The sequence below is a fragment of the Macaca nemestrina genome, chromosome 1, assembly GCF_043159975.1.
Source record: "Macaca nemestrina isolate mMacNem1 chromosome 1, mMacNem.hap1, whole genome shotgun sequence".
Lineage (NCBI taxonomy): Eukaryota > Metazoa > Chordata > Mammalia > Primates > Cercopithecidae > Macaca > Macaca nemestrina.
This window is the reverse complement of record NC_092125.1, coordinates 99,610,709-99,634,067: the sequence shown is the minus strand read 5'-3', so window position 1 is coordinate 99,634,067 and position 23,359 is coordinate 99,610,709. Positions and strand designations below refer to the sequence as shown.

At 44.4% G+C, this 23,359-nt stretch overlaps 1 protein-coding gene across 1 annotated transcript in view; it reads right to left on the bottom strand.

The window, feature by feature from the left end:
* Window positions 1-5,349: 5,349 nt before the first annotated feature.
* The window catches only part of LOC105498161 (potassium inwardly rectifying channel subfamily J member 10), a 32,913-nt gene continuing 14,903 nt past the window's right edge, over window positions 5,350-23,359 (bottom strand). Inside the window, exon 2 of the mRNA XM_011770050.2 lies at window positions 5,350-10,422. Coding sequence (XP_011768352.1) covers window positions 9,283-10,422 — 1,140 coding nt within the window. The 3' untranslated portion in view covers window positions 5,350-9,282. The remainder of the gene's footprint in view (window positions 10,423-23,359) is intronic.

Genomic DNA, 23,359 nt, shown 5'->3' with positions numbered 1-23,359 from the left:
TAGATTTAAGTGGGCAGTTTGTATTTTATCCGGCAACCCTAAGTGAAGGTGATGGGAAAGAAGACAGGAAAGCGTCACAAAATTCCTAAACTTGTCAGCCCCTTATGCCTCAGTACCTTTGTGTTTGGTATTTCTTCTGTCAAAGTTGCCATCCCCTCCCCAATCACTCTGGCAAACACCTACTCAACCCTTCAGGCCTCAGTGCAAGTGTTAGCTCCCAGCTCCCACTCACTTCCTCATCACTCAGAATGAATGACTTCCATGCCAGTCCCCTCCCCTGTCCGAGGATTGGTGGACTGGGGCGGACGGGATCTAAGCTCCAGAAAATCACTCACACGGAAGACCCTGCCATGCTACTGAAAGTTCTCACAGTGCTCCAGAACTCCCTGGTCATTCCTTTGTTACAGCATTTGTCACACAGCTTTGTAATAACTGTTTTTGTTTGTTTTGCTCTCCTAGTTTTCCATCAGGACACTTTGAATTCCTCGATATCAGAGATTATCTTGTTCTTTTCTCTACCTCAACATCTAATAGAGTACTAGTAGCCATTCAGTAAAGTTGAATTGATTTTAGAGGTTCCTCCTACCAGAATATTTATAGAGTGGCATCTTTGGATTGCTCCCAACTCCCAGTTATTTTCCCTTTTAAATATCCTTTATGTATGTCAAGGTCCGCAGCTCCCGCCACCCCACTCCAACCCAGCTTCCATGAATTTTTCACCAAGGACTGTAACCCATTAGCTCTTCCCTTTTTGCGATTACTTAGTGTACTTACATAGTCCACGTTGTAGAATTTGATACTTTATTTTAGATTGTATTCATAGCCCTCACAAGAGATTGTGGGGTTCTTGGGGGTAGAAATTATATCTTATCCTTAATTTTTTCAATTATTTGTAATTTATTGTAGTCTTAGGCACATGGTAAATGTTTGGTAAATACTGACTAGTTGGATTTTACAGAATAAGCCTGCTTCCTAGGGGAAGTCTTCTAGACTAGAATAAGAAAAGGAGGTGACTTCATCCAGTCTGAACATGCAGCTCCCAGGACTACCTGCTGCTCATCCATCCTACATTTCACATTTATCCTTTGGAGATGAACTGTGTTAATCTTATATATTCCATATTCATCTTGCGATATCTCTATGTCCTTTTATATGCCTTAGATTAATAATTCTAACCATTTTTTTGCAGTATATTAGCCATATATATAGTGACAGCACATCACCACTCATACAATGATGATGATGATTTATAAATAGCTGGATTTGTTGAGGACTCATTTGCAATGTACCAGGCATTATGCTAAATACTTTTTATGTAAGGTAGATAGTCCCACTTTTACAAATGAAGAAAACCAAGGCTTATGGAGATTAAGTAATTTTCCTAAGTCACATAGCTAACTAGTGGCACAGCTAGAACTCAAAACCCAGTCTGTCTGACCTAGAATATCTTAATCATTATGTGGCTGACTTGCCAATAAAATGTTGATCACAAATTCTAATTTTCCTGTGTTTTCTCTTATTGATCTCTTATCTGGATATTCTGGATATTCTCTCTCACTGTGACTCTTTCCACCTCTGATTTATTCTTTTCTTCTGCAAATAATGGATAAGTGAGGCTTAGTTCCCTAAGATAGAAAATATGGGAGGTAGGTATCTGAGGATTAACTAAGTAAGGGTTCTTGTGGCTGGATTGGTTTCAGTAGTATGGCAGAAAGGTCTCAGTCAATCTGTCCCTACATGGCTGTCCTAGTAGAGAGATGGGAGGCACCAAATTTAGGCAGATAAGAAAACAACTAATAAAAAAACAAAATAATAATAATAATAATAAACTAAGCATGTCACTGAAGCCAAAGGATTGAGATGTAGATAGTTGTGGGAATAAAGAAGAGACTGGAGTCTGTAAAACAAATTGGACAGAGAGGTCCAACTTTAGTTACTATTTGTGGGTGGAAGAGATACATCACAGGGTCTGAGGACCCCATATTGAACTTTTTTCATTGGGTTTAGGGATTGTATCTTCTCACCTCTTTCGGAAAGAGTTACATTTTTTCAAATGCTCAACTGTTCATTACCTCTTGGACTGTTACTTACAATCCTTCTTAATTCCCCCTTTCACTATCTGCTCCTAGATTTCTATCCTTTTAGAGCCAGTGACTAAGGAAAGCACAAACAAGGATCACTCAACTTTAGTTTCCCTAGCAGGAACCTTGTCCTTGTTCACTAGGCTGTATAGACTCTCATTACCCTTCCATATCCTCTATTCATCTTTTTTGCCCTATTCTGTGTTCCAGGAGGTTAGGCTGTATGGGTAGCATCACTCAATCTCCCTTGTTCTCTGGCTTCCCATTAGAATAGACCAGTGGAAGGCACTAGCAGATCTTTGACAGTGTCTGGAGTTCCTCACCTAAAGCCATGGCTCCCGTTGAAGCTATAGCTCTTTCCTTTGGGTAAAGTCTCATGGTTCCAGTAACTAACTGTCCTTTTAGGTTTAAGGCTGGTAAAGGCTTCCTGCTTTGCGAGTGCCTGGGTACATCACCATATCTTGTTGATTTGTTAAACTTGCCCATACCTTTGCAAATAATTTCTTCATTAAAACATGTCCACTAACCCTTTGAGTGTACCATCTGTTTCCTGCTAGAACCTTGACTACTTTAATCACTTTCTTTTTCACTAGATTTTGTTCATATGTCTTGCTTTGTCATTTCTTTGGAATATATTTCTAATTCTTTCCATGCCCAGCATCCTGCACCTTAGTTCAGACCTTCAACAACTCAAATAATACATAGCGAACACCTATACTATACTATACTATACTATACTATACTATACTATACTATACTATACTAGGATCTGTGGCAATCGTCTTTCCCTCAAGTTTTAAAAATCTCTTAACTGATTTAATGTCTTATATCTCAGTTCTACTGCCAGACTGATATTAATTAATAGTACTTCCCTTAGATTCTTTCCTCTGTCAGCCATCTTCAGTGGTTCCTGATGCCTAAAGAAAAAAAATAATGAACCTTTAGCCTGACATTCAGTCCCCCCACTTTCTGACTTTACCTTACCTTTCCATCCTATTCGCCTGTAAAACCTCTGTTTTAGGTTTACTGTTCCCAAAATATGCCTTGTGCTTTCTTCTCATGATACTTTGTTCATGCTGTACTTCCTACAAAGAGACCTGTTTCTCTTTACTTACTTAAACGCTATTTGGTTTTTAAATGTTGAACCCAAGCCTCAACTCCTCTGTAAGCTCTTCCTAGATCTTAACAGGTGAAACAGTCTCTCCCTTCTCAAAACAGTGATGTTTATTGTCTGTTCTATTTTTAACAGTAATTATGTCATGCTCGCTATCTAACTCTTTTATAGTAATTAACAAGATATACAAGCTCCACTGCATACCTTAGACTAGTTCTTTCTCTCTTCTCTTTCTTTCCCTCCTGCTCATTTATCAAATGTCATACATGTCAGGCACTATATGAGGTGCTGGGCTGTACTCATGACCAAACACTTGACATGAATCCCATTCACATGACACTTGAAGTTTAGTAAGCTACACAAACATTAGTCAAATAAATTGACAAGTAATATACAAATGCAGCTGTGGTAAGTGCTCTAGCTTTTAAGGGGATTTATTTGATCTCAGATGGGCATAGTGTAAGAGTTAAGAAGGTTGGCCAGGGGCAGTGGCTCATGCCTGCAATTCCAGCACTTTGGGAGGCCGAGGTGGGTGAATCACCTGAGGTCAGGAGCTGGAGACCAGCCTTACCAATATGGTGAAACCCTGTCTCTACTAAAATTACAAAAATTAGCCATGCATGTTGGCATGTGCCTGGAGTCCCAGCTACTCAGGAGGCTGAGGCAGGAGAGTCGCTTGAACCCGAGGGCGGAGGTTGCAGTAAGCTGAGATCGCGCCACTGCACTCTCTCCAGCCTGGGCGACAGAGCAAGACTCCATCTCAAAAAAAAAAAAAAGAGGGGCCGGGCGCGGTGGCTCAAGCCTGTAATCCCAGCACTTTGGGAGGCCGAGGCGGGCGGATCACAAGGTCAGGAGATCGAGACCACAGTGAAACCCCGTCTCTACTAAAAATACAAAAAATTAGCCGGGCATGGTGGCGGGCGCCTGTAGTCCTAGCTACTCAGGAGGCTGAGACAGGAGAATGGCGTGAACCCTGGAGGCGGAGCTTGCAGTGAGCCGAGATCGCGCCACTGCACTCCAGCCTGGGCAACAGCGTGAGACTCCGTCTCAAAAAAAAAAAAGAGAGAGAGAGAGTTGGAAGCAGTGGGGAGAGTTCCACAGAAGGAATAGCAGGTGGAAAGCACCATGATTGTACATCCCTTGATTCATGCATCATGTCTTGTATTTCTTGTTAGCTGAATGATACCTTCCACATAATAGGGACTCAGCATTTGCTGATTTTTCTTGAATCTTAATGTATTCTAACCAAACCTGTTAGATTGATACCTTCCCTTGCCTAGTTCCTGTTCCTGAAATATTTCCCACAGAGATCTCACTCTTTTTGGAACATTCTGCTATTGTTATATCTGGCATTAGTACATGGTACCTGCTATATTGCCTTTCATTATATTTGTTATATGCTACTTGTTTTATTTCTGTTTCCTTACAAGTTTGTAGGTTTCTTCAACCTTTTAGCCCTTTTAGGAACTATACATGTCCTATATCTTAAATATCTCATATGTCTTAGGATTCATTCCTAGTATTTCCTAAATGTTGTGCTTAAGTATTTATTGATCATGATAAGAGACCCAATTTTCTCCTTCCTCCTCTCTCTCTCCTTCCACTTCTGGGGAATAAGAGTCAGTGACTGTAGGGTCTTTTGCCTCTCATCAGAGAAAATTCAGGGCTGGATGTTAACAACCAGATCTTTCTCAGGCTACTGACAGACAAGGATAGAAGAGAAATCCATTTCTTTGAGATTTGGGGGAAGAAATGCCTGGTGATTAAAGGAATAAGCTTACAAAGAACCTTGAGGATATATAAGGAAAACTGGCAACAAGACTACATGGTAGCATAGAAGGGAAATTGGGCTTGTGATCACTGGCCAAAAGGGACAATGCCCAAGATCCAAAGCAACTTGACTTTTATGGATTAAGTTGAGCCAATTTTCATACGCTTGGCTCTTAATGTTTTTTCAGTATTGTCCCATGAAAACCAAATGTGAAAGGAACTCGCTAAAGCATGAGAGAAAAATTAAACAGAAGGGGCTTGGCCATGAAATCAGAAGTTCTTCCAGCACAGCCTAATTCAATCCTCCATGCTCATGGGTAGGCCTATGAGTTCAGACCTTGACAGTGTTGGTTTAGATTTCTAAAAGAAGCTAGAGTGACAACCAAAGAGTCATCCATTTTATTTAGTAGCTTATTCTTAACAGACAAAAACAAAACAAATCTTACACACCTTTTTTTCCTAGATAAATTTGACCTGGTTTAGTCTTTAGTGCAATGAATAGAAGAACCATGCCTAAATACTTCTGCGTCAGTAGAGTTGGCCATTACTGAGCCGGGAGGCCCATGCTAACTTTCCAGCAAAGGTAGTGTGTTACTGTACAAGTGAACTAGGTTAGCTAGCAAGAGTAAAGGACCAGGGCAGCAGCTGTGGGGAGGGCACAGTGTCCGGACTTGTAGCAATAGTATAACTGGCTTCCTTTATCTGCTCAGACCTTATAGGGAAACTCCTGGATGATTTTATTAGGCTGACAGGGGTTGGGGGAATAGTGGAGTGAAGCACATTGCAGAGGTTTTGGAAGCTTCTCATGGGAACTTCACCATCCCTTAGAGCAGCTGGTAACCCTACTCGTTTTCATTCAGAAGCATCAAAACCAAAGCATCACCCTCCATGCCCAAATTCCAGGATTGGAACTCTTCTGGAATCCATGGCTTTCTCTTTGGGCTGCTTGCAGCTACACAAAAGGCTGGGCCTCGACCTTGGGAGATCTTGGGCCCAACAGCTATTAGTCCTGGCATTTGGATTCCAGGGTTGAGGCTTCCCATTAGTGCCTCCCATACACCAAGGTGTTCAGCTCCTGAGTTGAATTTCAGGGGCTAGAACAATAGCAGCTCCCACCCCTGTGGAAGACAGGGAAATACAGTGTACTTCATGAAAGGGAAACAAAAGGGTGCTTTATTTTATTTTATTTTATTTTATTTTATTTTATTTATTTTATTTATTTTAAAAAGGCTCTACAGTGGCAGGACGCTGCTGCGGATGGGGGCACAACAGTGTAAGTGGTAGATTTTCCAAGATTTCCCCTCCCTATTGTCCTCCGAGTTCCTCTCTTCCTGGTCTTATCAGTAGCAGAAGATTCAACAAAAGCCTTCATGAATGCCTCTTTATTTCTGAAAAGGAACTTCTACCCCTCCCTTTCCCATTTCCAGACTTGAAATCCTTCATCAGCTATCTCACTTCCATGTTGAAACCTGGACCACTGATTGTAAGTCTAAAAATCTGGGTGTCCTACCCCATAACCAGGCCAAGATATCTGCCCCCAATGCTAAAGTCTCTGAATATTTCCCTTCTGTACATTCAATATATTTGAGCATATATACATCTATATACATCTTTCTATATATATATTATCTCTGTTTCTTTCTTCTTAGATAAACCTTTCATATGTGTCATATCCTAATTTCCCAAGCCTCCCCACTTCTTATTTGTGAGCCTAAGCAAGACTCAAGAGTTTCATTGATTTCACTAGGTCCCTCAGCATCATTTTTTTCTCATCTTCACACCCCAGATATCTTCCCCCATCAGTTGTTTTGCCCGTCTTCTGAAATCTCCCCTTTTTACACCTGTGCCTACTACTGTCCTGATATTCCAAGTCCACGGTTGGTATGGGGGCCCATTTCTCACCAGACCTGGCTGCTTCTGAAACTCGGCCTATTGCCTAAAAGAGGATTTCAGTCTTTAGACAGACTATAGTCTAAAGAATGATTTAGAGTTAAGGTTGGGGGTAGTTGTTCCCTGTGGGGGGCTTATGGGAGAAGATGCCAGATTGCATTAATAGGACGGTGTGATTTAAAGTGCAACTTAAAGCAAAGCCTGGGATGATAATGGAGGAGATTCCAAAAGGGTAAGTCAGAAAATGTTTTCTTCTCACTTTGTCATCCAAGAGTCTACAGGCTTGAGTCTGGGGGCTTAGAACAGACAGCAGGGGAATGGGAAGAATGTAATGCCTTCAGGAAGGAAGCATAGCATGGCAAAATAAACCAGATGGAGGTTAACTTGCCAATAGATAAGAAGGTACAGATACACAAACACACACACACACACACACATACACACTCACACACAGCAGTACATCTTGTCCCTACACACAGAAAGAAATCAGGTAAGTCTAATGTTGAATAAAGTTGAGAATGCAGAAGCTGACTCTTGGCCTTCTGTTCTCTGTTTCAGATTTTTTAAGTTTTTGTGGTTCTTGTTTTTATGCCAACTAGAAGGTAATGGTGGGGTTTACAGTGGATGGACACTGAAGGGTCTTCATTTTCAAGATATAGTTAGCTGAGTTCAAGGAGAGATTAATATAATAAGACCTTGTGCAATTATAGTAGGTGGTGATCATGGGTCTAGCCTCAAAATTTTGTGTTTCTCTGCAAGGCTCTGTACATAGATGCATGTATATATTCTGTAGCTTGTAACAATTGGCTGAGACCACCTTAAATAAACTGCCACTTGATTCATAGTGGGACTATGCAGTACCACTATGTGGGGCTTCCTTGGTACCAAAATGAGACCAGAAAACACTCTAGGGATTTGGGGCTTTGGATAAAGCTCTGGTGCTTATATGCCCTTCCCTGACCCTTACCACAGACCCCTCCAGGGAACAAGGAGTAGGCTGTGTCTGATCTCTTAAAGTCTGCTTTTTAACTTGCCTGAAAATGGCCTCATGGCAGACGAGAGTAGAGATGGCACTGATTTTCTTCATTTTATACCAAGTCTCAGGAATGGCTGAGGGAAGCCATGGATATTTGATCAGCGGGTATAATTTCCTCTCCTTCCAACATTGCCTAATGAAATAGCTGGCACTTTTCAGAAGAGCACTGGGAGGTGTAACTGAGAATAGTGGCTGCCAGCCACAAAGTTCTGCTTCTGCCCAAACCTTAACAAAGCATCACCAATTCTCAGAGGCACTGTACAGCAGTTTGGAAATCTGAGAATTTACCCATCCCTCATGGTGAGATTGGGTTAACTTTCTGGGGAATCTGTGCCCTGTGAATCTAGTTTTACTTGAGCATCTGTGTTAAGAGAGGAAGGCCCTTGCATTTTCCCTCCCTTCTCCCAAAGAGTTGGGGTTAAGGAAGAAGGAGCTAGGCTGGGCAGGAAAGGAAGAAGAGAAGCCAGGTACAATGTAATCTGGAATATTATTTTCAGGCCTTTCCATGGGGCCTTGGTACTGGACTCTTTTCAAAGGAACATATTGGCTTGTGTCCTTCCATTCACAGGACACAGGGAAACAGATCTTCTCTGGGCTACCTGGAAGATAGGTTTAAAGGTTTAGACAACAACTTGTGTTAGTCAATCCGAATTGAAGAGTTCAGAATCCAGGATAGATATGGGTGGTTATATGTTTATGTTTCTTAGGCCAACTCCAATTCTCTGAGAACAGGCTATGAAGGAACTGGGTATCCTGAGAGTGTTCACTTGACAAACTATAGAGGAAAAATAGTGGTGACCATGCCATGATTCTAGGTTGTGGTCAGAGGTCACCAGCAGAAATCAGCTTCATGGTGGCAAACCCTGGCTTCTTTCAACAGAGGTTGGTAGAAACCCTAGGATACATTGATATCAGATTCCTGTATTTCTGAAAGCACAGACCACAAAGTGACCATCAGAGAGAGTCTTGCCTTTGGGAACTTGCTAGATGGAAAGGTAACAGAGGGAGCTCCAGCCTCAAGTCACCAAACTTCATGGTGGTGGCGGGAGGTGGGGGGAGTCTGTCTGTCCAACCACATGATCCTCCTAATGTGAGTATCCAAGCATGGCTGAGGCCTTCTAAGCCACTTCAGCCTAATCCCTCTCTTTCCCCCATCCTGGCTTAAGGGAGGTATATGTATTGGGGCAGAAGCGGGAGGAGTGGAAAGGGGACAGTGGGAGGGGAACCTGGACTCCAGTTGGCCTAAGCTACCGACAGGCCACTGGGTTAAAGAAGAGGGGGTGGAGGATGGGTGCTTCGGGTGATCTCCAGTAAACCCGGATAGTATTCCTTACCAGGGCACTGAAAGAGAGGAAAAGAGACCAGAGGAATGGGGGAGTGGGAACAGGTCATCAGACGTTGCTGATGCGCACACTAAGGGCACTGCCCTCCTTCTCAGCTTGCTCCCTTAATGACTCCTCCAGCTTGAGCTTTTCAGGATCTCCATAGCGTACAGTGCTGTCACGGAGGCCACTAGGAGAGGCCACTTTCACAACTTGGTCAAAAAGACTGAAGTCAGCTATGTATTTACCACTGGCTGACAGTGAGATGGCAGGTGTGAACTCGTAGCCCCAAAGGATCTCCTCTGGCAGGTAGGAAGTGCGCACCTGACAGGTGGCACTGGTGGACTCCACTGTCCCACTTAGGATCAGCACCAGCTCAAAGTCACCCTCACCGCTGCGAAGAGGGAGATCTTTCAAGGGACTGGTCTCATCTACCACATGATAGAAGGTAAGGGGTAGAATAAGGAAGGGGCTGTCAGAGGCCGTGTCTACTTGGAAAGTCACATTGACTTGGTTGAGTCGGATGTTCTCCCCCTCCTTGGTTTGGTGGGTCTGAAGCAGTTTTCCTGTCACCTGGCAGCCAATGAGGAGGCTCTTGCGCATGTTGGCAACTCGGATCATGAGGCAGGGCTTCCCATTGTGGGAGGCCACAACTGCATGCTGGCTGAAACGAATGGTCTCAGCCCGCTTCTTGGGCCGGGCAATCTTTGCCAGGAAGGTACCTGTGATGAAGATTTCCAGGATGGTGGTGAGCACCAGCTGGGCAATAAGAAGCACAATGGCCAGTGGACATTCCTCACTGATGTAGCGGAAGCCATAGCCAATGGTGGTTTGGGATTCAAGGGAAAAGAGGAAGGCTCCAGTGAGTGTGTGCACCTGTACCACACAGGGGGTGTGGTTGGCCGGGGGGTCCAGCTCCAGCAGGTCCCCATGTGCCACAGCTACCAAATACCACACCACGCCAAAGAGGAACCATGTGCCTGCAAAGGTCGCAGAGAAGAGCAGAAGCTTGTAGCGCCACTGCATGTCAATGAAGGTTGTCCACAGGTCCTTGAGGTAGAGGAAGCGCTTGTCGGCAATGTGCTCCATTCTCACATTGCTGCGACCATCTTTTGTCAGGACTCTCCGCCGTCGTATCCCTGGGCCCATTAGGGGCCGGCTTTCTGTCTGAGTGGTCTGACTGTAATACACCTTGGCAACTGACGTCATCTGGAGGGAGCAAGAGAGCATAATGGAGGTTATCGTAGAAATCCAGCTGACTCCTAACCCCCACCCCATGGGAGGGAGGAATTAACATTCATTTGGGTGTCACTTATGTGTTCTTGTATTACCAAATGTTTTTTGAGCACTTGCTATGTGCCAGGCACTGTGCAGGGACTGAGGCAGGCGGATCACCGGAGGTCAGGAGTTCAAGACCAACCTGGCCAACATGGCAAAACCCTGTCTCTACTAAAAATACAAAAATTAGCTGGGCATGGTGGCATGAGCCTGTAGTCCCAGCTACTTGTGAGGCTGAGGCAGGAGAATCACTTGAACCCGGGAGACAGAGGTTACAGTGAGCTGACATCGCGCCACTGCACTCCAGCCTGGGTGACAAAGCGAGACTCCGTCTCAAAAAAATAAAAAATAAAATAAAATAAAATGACATCATTCTGCTCTCCAAGAACTCACAGCCTAGTGAGAAAGATGCCTATTTAGTAAGCAAATAATTGCAATACAGTCTGATATTTGTAATTCTTAGAGGAAGAGAGGCAGAAAGGAAAGAGTAGTAGCTTCACAGTTCCTTGAAGGTGAGGGTGAGACTAACGAGAGCCTTCACCACAAAACCAGTCCTCCAAAGATCTCTAATTTTGAAATAGGATCCCTCCCCACCCTCATGAATGGCTATGAAGCAAGACAAGCTATCCTGTTGAAATCCTTCTGGACCAATCCCCCTTAACACACACACACACACACACACACACACACACACACACAACCTTAATTTCTTCATTCTCTGCTCTACCCCCAAGCCAATACCCACTGGTGATACTAAGATATTCATCTGGTTCAGAGAATAGCAGAAACTACCCATTCTTTTACCCTTCAAGATGCTCTCTAAGCACCTAGACCATTTCGTTTTTTATCATCATCATCATTTGTTTGCATTATCTGGGGAAATTTGGTCTGAGTTAGAGTCTAGGGCAGTTTTAGGAAGAGTACAGATGGGATTTGAACAAAAAGAAATAAGCAGTGGTGGAGGAGAAACAACATGTTGAAACTTCCTGGCAGCACCGGGACATTTTCTCAAGGACTGGCAGAAATGCCAGATTGTGGGTGGCAAAATTGTTTTGATGGAGTGAAGTAGAAGAGCTAGGGGTGTACATTAACTAGCAGCTATGTCTGCACAGGCTCAAATTCAGGATTGCTATTTGTTCTGATAGCAGAAAGTGGGGCAAGCCACTGAAATAGGAGACCATTCACTTAATACAAGGTGCCTGGCACCCTTGTTCAAACAGTAACTTGTACTTTTCCAGCACAGAAAGAATTTTAATCACTTGAGCCCTTGGACCCTGGGTCTGATAGCCAGATCTTCTGTGGAGCAGGGTGATCTCTGGGGAGTTTGGCCCTTCTTGGAGAGGCTCATTACATTCTCCATTCGAAAAAGTCCGAACCATTGCATTTTGTGATTCTTCACACTGCCCACCCCACCTCCCACCTCTATTTTCCCCATGACCTTACCCATGGAAAACTTCAAATTATTTGGGCCTGACCATATGCCCAACCAGGTAGGCACTGAATTGGAGATCACCAATGGATGAGAACCCCAAGAATGATCAGAGGCAACAAGGATGCCCAATTTACCAGCCTACAGGCCATTTGGAACTTCTGTTCATGCGAGACTATTCAACCGGTTCTGGATGTTGTTCACTCCCCTATATCCTTGGCTGCTTTGGAACAAAAAGGAAGCTCTGCAACTCTGAAGTTTGAAGAATTTGTATTTCAAGCCTAAACAAAGCTGTATTTAGTACTCAGTAGTAGTAATAATAACATAACAACCATACTGCCTGTATCTATATACCATTTTAGAATTCACACATTAGAATACCTTCTCATTTGATCCTCAAACCCTTGAAAAAAAAGATGTAAACTCCTATAAGAGATTTTGAGGAATATTAGAGAACAGAGAACATGCTGTAAAATTGGAGATGAATGAACATAGTTTTAATTTTCAAAAAGAAAAATGAAGTACCTTTCACAAACTACAAACACACAGGTAAGATATTGCTCCTAGGCAAGATTCTAGCATGGAATATTAAGATTATGAGTACTTGGGCAGGATGGGGGAAAGGAAGTTATCAATAGGACCCAGTGTGGATTTACTAAGAACAAGTCACATCAAAATAGCCTAATTTTGGCTGAGTGTGGTGGCTCATGCCTGTAATCCCAGCACTTTAAGAGGCTGAGGCAGGAGGATCGCTTGAGGTCAGAAGTTCAAAACCATCCTGGGAAACAGCAAGACCCCATATCAGCAAAAATTTTTAAAAATTAGCTGGGTATGGTAGCACACACCTGTACTCCCAGCTACTTGGAGGCTGAGGCAGGAGGATCACTTGAGCCCTGGAGTTGGAGGCTGCAGTGAGTTATCATCATGCCACTACACTGTAGCCTGGGCAACAGAGTGAGACTCTGTCTCAAGAATAATAATAACCTAATTTTCTTTTATGATAAGGCTACTAAATTGACAAGTCGAAGAAGTGCAACAGAGAACGTGTACCTAAACTTCAGGAGATTTTTGACAAGATTTCTCATTATGACCTGGGGATAAGATAAAGAAAAGTGAAGAGAATGCTAATCTAACTCGGTGACTTTAAAAATCAGTGGTACTGGTGAGTGGACCATGATAGCCTGGAATTCATTTTCTATTGATACACCAGAGAGCTTCATCTTTGGCCTTGCCCTATTCAATTTTCTTAACATGAACTTCATTCAAAACTATAGAATGCTATGGCCATCAATTATATGCCTGACAGAAAGCTGGGACAGATAGCAAATGCAAGAGCTCGGGCAGAATCAGGATCCAAAAGGAGTCAAATAAATAGGCCAAGTCTAACAAAAATGTTAAGTGCTGGATAATGTACTTGGGTCCAAAAATTACCTGAGCAAGTTCCGGATTGAGAAGATGTGATTTAGCAAAGCAATACAATATTAAAAAGTTAAACATATTAGCAGAAAATAATCCAATATGAGTTATTCATGTGTTTTGATTGCCAAAAAAGCAAACTAATCTTAAGCTACTTTAGTCGAATTGAAGTCTCTAGAATAAAAAAGTAGTTGATTCTACTCTGCTGTGTTCATCCCACACCTGCAGTATCCAGCATCAAGGAACACTCAGGATATGAGAGGATTCAGAACCAGATCACATAAGAAATAGTTGAAGGAAATAGGGAAGTTCATTCAGAAGAAGAGACCATCAGAAGGATATAATGGATGTGTGCAAATATTTGGTTTGAAGGGCTGTCATGTGATCAAAGGCTTGACCTTGTCCTTTGAGCTCCAAGAGTTCATACTGCAGGGAGAAAGATTGCAAATTGACATTATAAAGAGCGTTGTAACAATCAGGAAGGCACTTTGGACAAGCACTTTGCAGAGATCCTATGGTGGAGATAAAAGCTTTGGAGGGGAGATTGAAAGACTGTCTTGAAGCTTCTGTCTGTACTCATGGTGGGTCAGGATGCCTGCCTTCTCTGCCCCACTTCTACCCCTGCACTTTCTGTGGTGACATTCAGGGATCCTTAACTGGAGTCCTGGCTTTGTTTATGTTGAGGAGAGATTGTACATATCTTGGAGAATGGAAGCTCTTAGGGCCCAAGAAAAGCCTTGCTTATCGTTCCCAAAATATTAGTCTATAATTCCTTCTCACTTTAAAGTTTATAAAATATACAGTTTGATCCTCACACCATGAGGTAGGTAGGAAAGGCACCATAGAAACTAAGGCTCAGAGGAGGCTGAGGCAGGAGAATGGCGGGAACCCGGGAGGCGGAGCTTGCAGTGAGCCGAGATCGCGCCACTGCACTCCAGCCTGGGCAACAGCGTGAGACTCCGTCTCAAAAAAAAAAAAAAAGAAAAAGAAACTAAGGCTCAGAGAGCTTTGCCGCAAGTAGGTTAGTGGTAAAGTTGGAACAAGAATCCAGGTCTCCCAGCTCCTGGTCCAGAACTTTTTAATTGTAGCAACTGCTTTTGTGTGCCCCAGGTTCATTCTCATGGACCTCATGCTCTCAGCAGATGCCCCTACGGCACCCTGTATGTAAGACCACACAACCCAGGGTTAAGGCTCTAGACTCATGGGCACTGTAGATTTCGGCCACTGCTAGCCTCTTTGTTGCCTCTGGCTGTTGTGATTGCCACCTCCAGCTGTTGTGCCTGTGGTTGCCAGCCTTTATATCTGCCACCTCCAGCTGTTATCTGCTGCTCCCAGCTGTTGTGCCACCTCCCACAGCCAGGCAGCTTTGTTCTCTGCGGTGGCCAGAGTCAGAAGCGGATAAACAATCAGCTACACTCCACCCTCAAGCTGCCCGGGCCCCTGGGGAAGGAAGCAAGCCAAAGCTCTGGAAATCATTTGTTGTGCACCCCACCACCCCCGGCACCCCCGCAAAATAAAACATACTGTTTCCTCTAGAGGGTGCTATTTCCCAAAACAGTCCCAGCCAGCCAAATACCAGAGACAGAATTCTGAAGACCAGCCTCTGAGTGGCGAAAGAGACAGAAACAGAGTCATTCACCTTCTTTCTCCTCTAAGAACTGGTGATCCTTTCCCTAAAACAAAGGCCAGTCATAGCTACAGTGATGATCAGCAGGTTCCCTCAGCAAGTACCACTCCCACTTACTGCTACCCCTGGAAGTTCTTCCTGGAGCTGTCTTTTTTTTTGCCTGAGCATTCATTTATTTTACTTGAGAGTCATTTATTCTCCAGGATTTATCAGGGCCTTTCTTGAGTAAGGACACTGTTGTTCTTGTGACTCTCAAGAACTTGATCTGTGGCTCCCCTTTGCTTTTTGCTACTTTGCTCCTGGGTTTCTCTTCCTCAAATACACCTCTGACTAGAAAGGATGCTTCAACCCCTCCCAGGGGCAGCAGGTGCAGGGGAAAGAGAAAAGCTGCGCCCGCAGGGAAAGTGCTTTATCTTTTTTCTCTGTAGCCTCTCAGCACAGCATTCATGATTTGGTCTCTGCCTGCTTCTGACTTTACCCTTGACAATCTTTCACAGGCCCCCGGAACTTCAGTGAAGAGCCTCACTACCTAATCCTTTCTACCTTTGGACCTGCTTCTGCACTGCCCTGCTCCGTGCCTACCTGATGATCGATGTCCTTTTCTTTCAGAACTCGACTCAAGTGTTAATTACCCCCTTTGACGCCTTCCCTGACTCTCAAAAAAAAAAAATTCATCTTCTCTGTCCCCCCCATCCCCGCCCCAGAATGGGTTTACTTTACTATGCTTGCTCTTGTACATATTCTTTTTTTTTTTTTTTGTCTTTTTTCCAGATGGGATCTCACTCTGTCACCCAGCCTGAAGTGCAGGAGTGCAGTGGTGCAATCTCGGCTCGCTGCAACCTCTGCTTCCTGGACTCAGGCAGTCCTCCCACCTCATCCTCCTGGGTAGCTGGGACTATAGGCATGTGCCACCATGCCCAGCTAATTTTTGTACTTTTTAGTAGAGACGGGGTTTTGCCATGTTGCCCAGGCTGGTCTCGAACTCCTGGACTTAAGTGATCTGCCCACCTTGGCCTCCCAAAGTGCTGGGATTACAGGTGTGAGCCACCGCGCCTGGCCCTCTTGCACATATTCCTATTTTGAAGCATTATAGTGCTTTGAGATGATTTGTTTATCATTGTTTACCATCTTTGTGTTCCTAATTTAATACCACTGACTCTGCCTTTCATCTCTTTCCCCAGTGCCTAGTATAGTTTGTTAAGAAAGAGTGAGGGAATGACTGAAAGCCTGATCTGGACAGGCCAAGGCCCTGCTGAGGGCTGCAGTTTTATCTGCCTCACAGGAGACACCTAGTTCACACAGACCTTCAGGAGGAGCCACTTCAGAGTGCGAGGGGACCCAAGTTTACACAGGCTTTGCTAATGCTGCAGATGCTTACAACCCTGTTTTCAGAAGGTAAGAAAATAAAAGCCCAAGATATCAGTCCCTCCTCTCTTCTGGGTCAACTGTTCCATTTGCAGGGGGTTGGGGAGAGAATGAGCTTTGTAAATTGCTACAGAGCTTTGGAGTTGATTATGCTAAATTAGGTGACTAGAAAAGACGCTTCAACCCCCTCCCAGGGGCAGCAGGTGCAGGGGGAGGGGAAAAGCTGCACCCGCAGGGAAAGTGCTTTGTCTATTTTCTCTGTTGCAAGAGCAAGTTGACTGGAAGGAGCTTTGGGATATGAATACTAAATGCATTCACTTCCAAATGTAAACAAATCCTTTCTTCTCCTACTTGCTGCTCTATTTTGGTTCCTAAAATACTTAAAGGGACCATCATCCTACCCATTACCCACACTCAAAGCCAGGATCATCTCAAACTGTCTTCTTGCCTCAACTCAACATTTATCTAATGCCATGTGCTGTGGATTTATTATTTGTGCCTCCTCCCCTTCATTCCATTGTCTTCAAGTCCTAATGCCTTGTGGCTGAATCACTGCATCAGCATCCTCCTCATCTCGTGTTCTTTCTTTCCTCAAATCCATCCTACATTGCTCCTGGGTTTCTCTTCCTCAAATACACTTCTGATCAGGAATCAATGAACATTTACCCAGTACTTTCAAAAGCACTTTCACATTTTATTCTCATGGCATTCTTATAAGATATTAAGATTATAATTCTTGTTTTATGAATGAGGAAACTGAGGCTCAGAGAGATGGTATGACTCAGTAAACTGTGGAATTAGATTCATGCTCAGGTCCCATCTCCCAAATCCATCCACTTTTCATTTTACTATAATTGTCTTAGTTCTTTCTCTAGCTCAAAACATTTTGATGTCTTCCCATTATCTATCAAAGACAGGCCAAACCCAGGCTGGCATGTAAGGCCTTCCACAGTCTGCTTCTGAACCTGCTTTCCAGCCTTATCTCTGACCACTTCTCTGCTATGGCACACTTCTTGCTGCAAGCAAACCAACCACTCCCTGCTCCCTGCTATGCACACCCATGCTTTCCTGCCTTCCATGATCCTGCACTTCTCTCTTCCTGAGCTCCCCTTCCTCCTTGTCTTTACCTATCCAAGTCTTATCTTTCAGAGTCCAGTTCAAATAACCCCTCTTTCATGAAGCCTTCTCTGATTCCTACAACCTTAAGTAATGCCTCCCTTTTCTGAGTTTCCATATATGTATATCTATATCCATCTATACCTGTAATGGCACCTCTCTTAGTACATGATGTATCATTTGTATTCTACTACAAATAAGGTCATTGAAAGAAGGATCCAGCATTATATACACACACACACACACACACACACACACACATACACACACACATATATATGTGTATGTGTGTTATCCTAAAGATTAGCACAATGTATGACACATAGTAAGCGCTCAAGAAGTATTTTATAATTGAATTAAGAGTAGGGGGGACCCCTAACCCACTTCAGCCATAGGGGCCAATCTAACTAACTCCATCATCACAGGGCCGAGGAGATGTGGAAGTTCTTGACTTAGGTAGAATGGATGGAACTTCACTCTGGTCCAGAACCTTTCACTCTGGGGCCTTTTCATTCCCCCTTCTTGTTTGTATCTTCTCTTGATTTTTTAATGATGTTTTTCTTTTTTCCTTGTATACATGGAAACCCCAGATAACTAATTATCGACACTAATAGGTACGCAAAGAAACCAAATGTTTTGATCTGTATTAATGTTGCCCACCACATTCAGTTTGAGTTGTGTTTTTGTTCATTTATACAATAAACACTTTGTTGTTGTTGTTGTTGTTGTTGTTGTTGTTGTTGTTGTTGAAACTTGGTCTCACTCTGTCACCCAGGCTGGAATGCAGTGGCATGATCATGGCTCACTGCAGCCTCCACCTCCTGGGCTCAAGTGATTCTACTACCTCATCCTCCTGAGTAGCTGGGACTACAGGTGCACACCACCATGCCCCAGCTAATTTTTTTTTTTTTTTTTTTGGTAGAGATGGGATCCCACTATGTTGCCCAGGCTTGTCTCAAACTCCTGGGCTCAAGCCATCCTCCCATCTTGGCCTCCCTAAATGCTGAGATTACAAGCATGAGTCATCATGCCCAACCTCAGTAAACATTTTTTTTCCAGCAACTACTGGGTGCCAAATTCTAAACAAGGCAATGGAAGTATGGAGATGGATCAGATGTAGATTCTTTCTGTGAAGACCTTGCAATCTAATAAAGGAGACAACTGTAAAACAGGTAGGAAGTGATAAGTGCCATAAAAAAGGTGTCAGTGAAGTGCAAGAAGAGCTTGTGAAGGGAAAACTGACATCTAGTGCAAAGGAACGGGGTTGGGAAAAATGAGGAAATCCAGGGCCACCCAGGAAATAAGGAAATAAGGATCCATTCATTTTGGTTGAAGCGTTGGGAGCACATGAAAGATCTTAATAGGACACACTGGGAAAACAGTGATATGCTCTGACCCCTCAACACCCTCCTGCTTTGTGGCCAGCCCCTGTGGGTTCCTTCATGGCCAGCTGCAGGGCCAGGGTCAGGTGCAGAACCTTGGCTTCCTCCATGGTGCTCTAGCCTGCTGGTCTTTTCGTTTCTCTTTTCTTTTTTTTTTTTTTTTTTCCCTCTTTCTTTTTTTATGGAGTCTCACTCTGTCTCCAGGCTGGAGTGCAGTGACGCAATCTCAGCTCACTGCAACCTCCACCTCCCAGGTTCAAGCGATTCTTCTGCCTCAGCCTCCCGAGTAGCTGGAATTACAGGCATGAGCCACCATGCCCAGCCGGCCAACTGGCCATCATGTTGGCCAGGATGGTCTCGATTTCTTGACATCGTGATCCACCTGCCTCGGCCTCCCAAAGTGCCGGGATTACAGGTGTGAGCTACAGCGCCCAGCCTAGCCTGCTGGTCATTCTTCCTTAGAGTCACTAGATGATTTCTGTTTTTTGACTGTGGAGTATTTCCTCTTGCAAAAGTTTGGTTCAAGGAAATGGAAGGAGAGATGGAGGGGAATTATCATGTATTGAATGCCTTCTCTAGAGCAACACTTCATATTTCATCTTTGCAACTCTGTAAAACAAATCTTATTATCTTTGTAGTTACTGCTGAGGAAATTAAGGTTCAGAGAGCTCAGGTGACACAACTTATCGGTAGCAGAGCTGAACTTTGTGCCTCTTTCTGGCTGGATTCCAAAGTCCTTTCCAGCGTAACTTCATATTAATACTATAGTTTATTTGCCTTCAGTGAGCAAACTCAACACTCAACAAGCAGACATGACACCTTAAGCATAGTAAAAGTTAGCAGGAGCTAGACAGGTATGAAAAATTCACCAGCAGTGATGCCCAGGATATATCCAAGGGTTGGAGGTGACACCCTTCCTTCATGACTGCTTGATCCCATTGATTCTCTCCTAGTTTTGCATGACTTGTCTTTATTCTCCCCACTTCCTTCGTGTAGACTCTCCTCCCAGCGATCTTCTCATCTCTATCCATTGTGCTTCTCTGCTTGTCCTGTCTTGTACTTCATCCTGGCTGTCACTAAAATGTCTCCCCAACGCCTGTCCTCCTTTTCACCTCCCTCTTTGACTTTGTATTGCCTACACACCTCTCTGGCTTTCCCTTCTTTTCCTTATGGTTTTTCCAGCTTCCTGTGTCTCATCCTGGGAATAGTATGCTATCCATCTAATCATAACTCTCGCCTTCAAATTCTTTACCACACTTTATCCTTCTATTCTCCTTCTGTATCCCACAGCCTATTTGTCCATATTAATAGAGACATTCTAAGCCCCAAAGCCTCCTATTCTTCTCCGTATTTCTTCCCTGTAGAAAAGAGCCTTTTGATTGAAGGATCTGGAAATGAGATCAGAAAGGGAGGCAGATTCCAGGAAGATAGGAACAGTTTCTACTATAGCTATTAATTAATCAATTTATCTTAGGTTTGAAGGTCCTACCAATCACTGTTTGGTAAAGACAAATGAATAGGTGGACAGGGACTCAGCTTGCTCTCTGTCCTACTATCTGTCCATCATGCTTAAGAACCCCAAATCCAGCTCTGTTCTTATTCCAACTTTGAGGGCTTACATAATCCTTGCAGTACTTTTCTTCCTTCCCTTCCTCTCCTATCCTTCTCCTTCCTCTTCCACGTTGGGAGAGCCCTGTATGCAGTAGAGGGGTTTTGAGCACTATGTCTCAGCACCTGAGATTAGGCTGGTCTCCACACACATACTTATCTTAGACACTTGAGCTGGGTATCTGTCCTTGCCCAGCATTCTGAAGATAGAGTGAGAGAATTAGGCTCAAGGATGTGTAAAAGATGCTCAGAACTAAGAGACAGCACTGCCTGGTGTAACATGCACTGTACTGGGAAGCAAGAAACTTGGGTGCCCATCTCAACTCTGCCACTGACTAGCTGTGACCTCAGTCAAGCCTCTCAGCCTCTCGGGTCTGTATTTCCTTCACTGTGGAATGGGGGTTGGTATTAGTTCCACATGTCTCAAACTAGGGCATGCACTAGTGTGCCAGGAGGCACTCAAAGCCACAGGACTAAATTTAGTATATTTCCTGAAGTTATCAATTTTGCTCAGATTTTGAGGGAAAATGCTATTTTAATATTATGCCAACAATATACAATGAAGTAGAATAAAAATTTTGAATGGCTTAAGACAAAAAGAGATTTCAAGGATGTCCAGTGTGTGGCCACTTATGGCTCATCCCTGTAGATTCTAGGGCACAAATTCCCTCTCCTCTGCCTTTCAGGACACGTTGCGAGGTCAGTCTGGGAGGTGCTATGTTAGAGAATGATTAGGTCACTTCCTGCTGTAAATCTCTATGTCCAGCCCGAGTTGCTCCCACAGCAGTCTGGTCCCACTCCTCCCCCCGGCCTCAGTGGAGAGAGCAAACAGCTACTCAGACTCCTCTCATCAACCATATTATCTCTTTTTTGGATACCAGTTCCAACTTGAAGAGCTACCTTAGAGTCCTCCAGAAGGAGATCAGTTACTTTGGGATGAAAAAGAAGCACTTCTGGCCTTCCAAGTGTTCTTAATGAGGGTGGGGGAAGAGAAAAGGAAGGAGAAGGGTAAGAGAGGAAGGGCAGGAAGAAAAGCACTACAGGGTTATGTAAGCCCTCAAGGTTGGAAGAAGAATGGAGCTGGATTTGGGGTTCTTTTCAAACTTGATGTCTTTATTCATTAATCCCCCTCCTGTCTTGCCCCAAGGAAAATAAACAAATAGAAATGGAGCCAGATGCACACAAATCTTGAGGTGCGGAAAAAGAGGGCAGTGTGTGTGTGTGTCCCAGGGCCTGACTCTCCAGCTGAATCACTGTTGCCTCTGTCTCCCACTCCCTGGTCTCCTTCCCCCTTTCCCTCCCATCCTCTAGCCCCAGCCTGACACTGAGGCCCTGGCCCATGGAAGAATAGGCCTTTCTTCTCTTGTGTCAACGTTTGGAAAGTTCTCATAGTCTGATCAAAAGAAAGGATAAAAGCCTTCAAAGCATTTCCTGGGAGTCTGTAACCTCTGCAGGGCCCTTCTGACCTGCCTGTGTGTTTTCCAGTCAAGAGAGGGAGGGACAAAAGATGGGGCCACATCAGATGTTCTCTGTTTAGACACCACCCCTGCCTGTCAGTGTGAGTTGACCAGGACCACTGCCCCTTCCTCCACCTCAGTCCCCAAGCGGTGCCTTCTGTCCCCTGCAAGAAAGGCACAGTGTTCCATAGAGAACTGCCCACAGGGTGGCATCTTGGGGACCCCCTGTTTCCCCGGCTGGAGAAGGAGGACTTCCTGGTTCTTGTGGCAAGTGGGTGCTGCCTCTTTGATGCACCTGCCCTCTCAACCTTTCACACTACCCCTATTGCACGCCCTCCTGAGTCATCACCCCTTCCCAGTATCTGCTGCTAATCGTTGTCTGGGCCAGCAAGGCTCAACAGGAGCTGGTCCTTTGTGAGGAGCTTGGCACTAGGCAGAGTTCAACTGAGGACAGAGGCGGTACCACTGTCTCCTCAGCCCCAGCTCCAGCAATCCCGGTAGCCTCCCAGCCTGGCCCCATCTGGGTCCTCACCTCAGAAGAACATCTACTAGGAGACATTAACCCATCCCTCCTCATCTTGACTGAACAGCCAGAAGAATTAGCGTCAGTGCTAAGAGTCAACTGGAAGCAATGGCATCTATAGAAATAACTCGTGTTGCTATTGTTATTCCTATTGTTACCACTAAGACATGAAATGCTGAAAAGGTTCCCAAGGACACTAGGGAAAATCTCAAGAGGGTCCAAGCTAGGTTAGGGAGTCAGGGTGATAAACAAGAAGTCTGTTCAGGACCCTCCTTCCTGTGTCAACTCTGCCTGGATCTCCAATCAGTCATCACTTGGCCTAGGCCCTGAGATTCCCTATAGGGAGAATCCATACCCAACTTATCTCCAAAGATCCTGGTTGAGGGGATCAACCTAGTTTAGGTATCAGAAGTGTTTTTTCAGGCAGAGCCCCTCAAGAGAGTACACCCCCACCCCTAGTCTCTGCAAAGGGGCTGGTCAGGTTGCAGATGGGGAGTGTGGAAGTGGTGGAGGTGAAAGGGAACTCCTGCAAATTTCGAGCTTCACCAGCGATTTGCCACTCTCCACCCCATGCGGAAGACTGACCTCCCCACCATCAGGGGGTGGGGCTCCCCAGTACCTTGGGGCCACCCTCGCCTTTGCAGTTGCCTGTCTCGTAACCTCACAGCCCCTACCCCCACTCCAGCTCACTCCTTTTACCATTAGGTTGAATTCTATGAAATCGTCCATTTAATACATGGGTTGCCTATTGGCAATATCAAAGGGTTCAATTTAATAATACCTAATAACAATAAAAATAACAGTAACAATCACCTCTGTAAGATGGGGTTTTGAAGTCTACAAAACACTTGCACAAATTCAGAATTACTCCATTTGCCCCCACAGCCACTCTGGGGGGCAGTTAAAGCAACAGGAAGCAAGAAACTCTCTCCAATGTCACAGCTG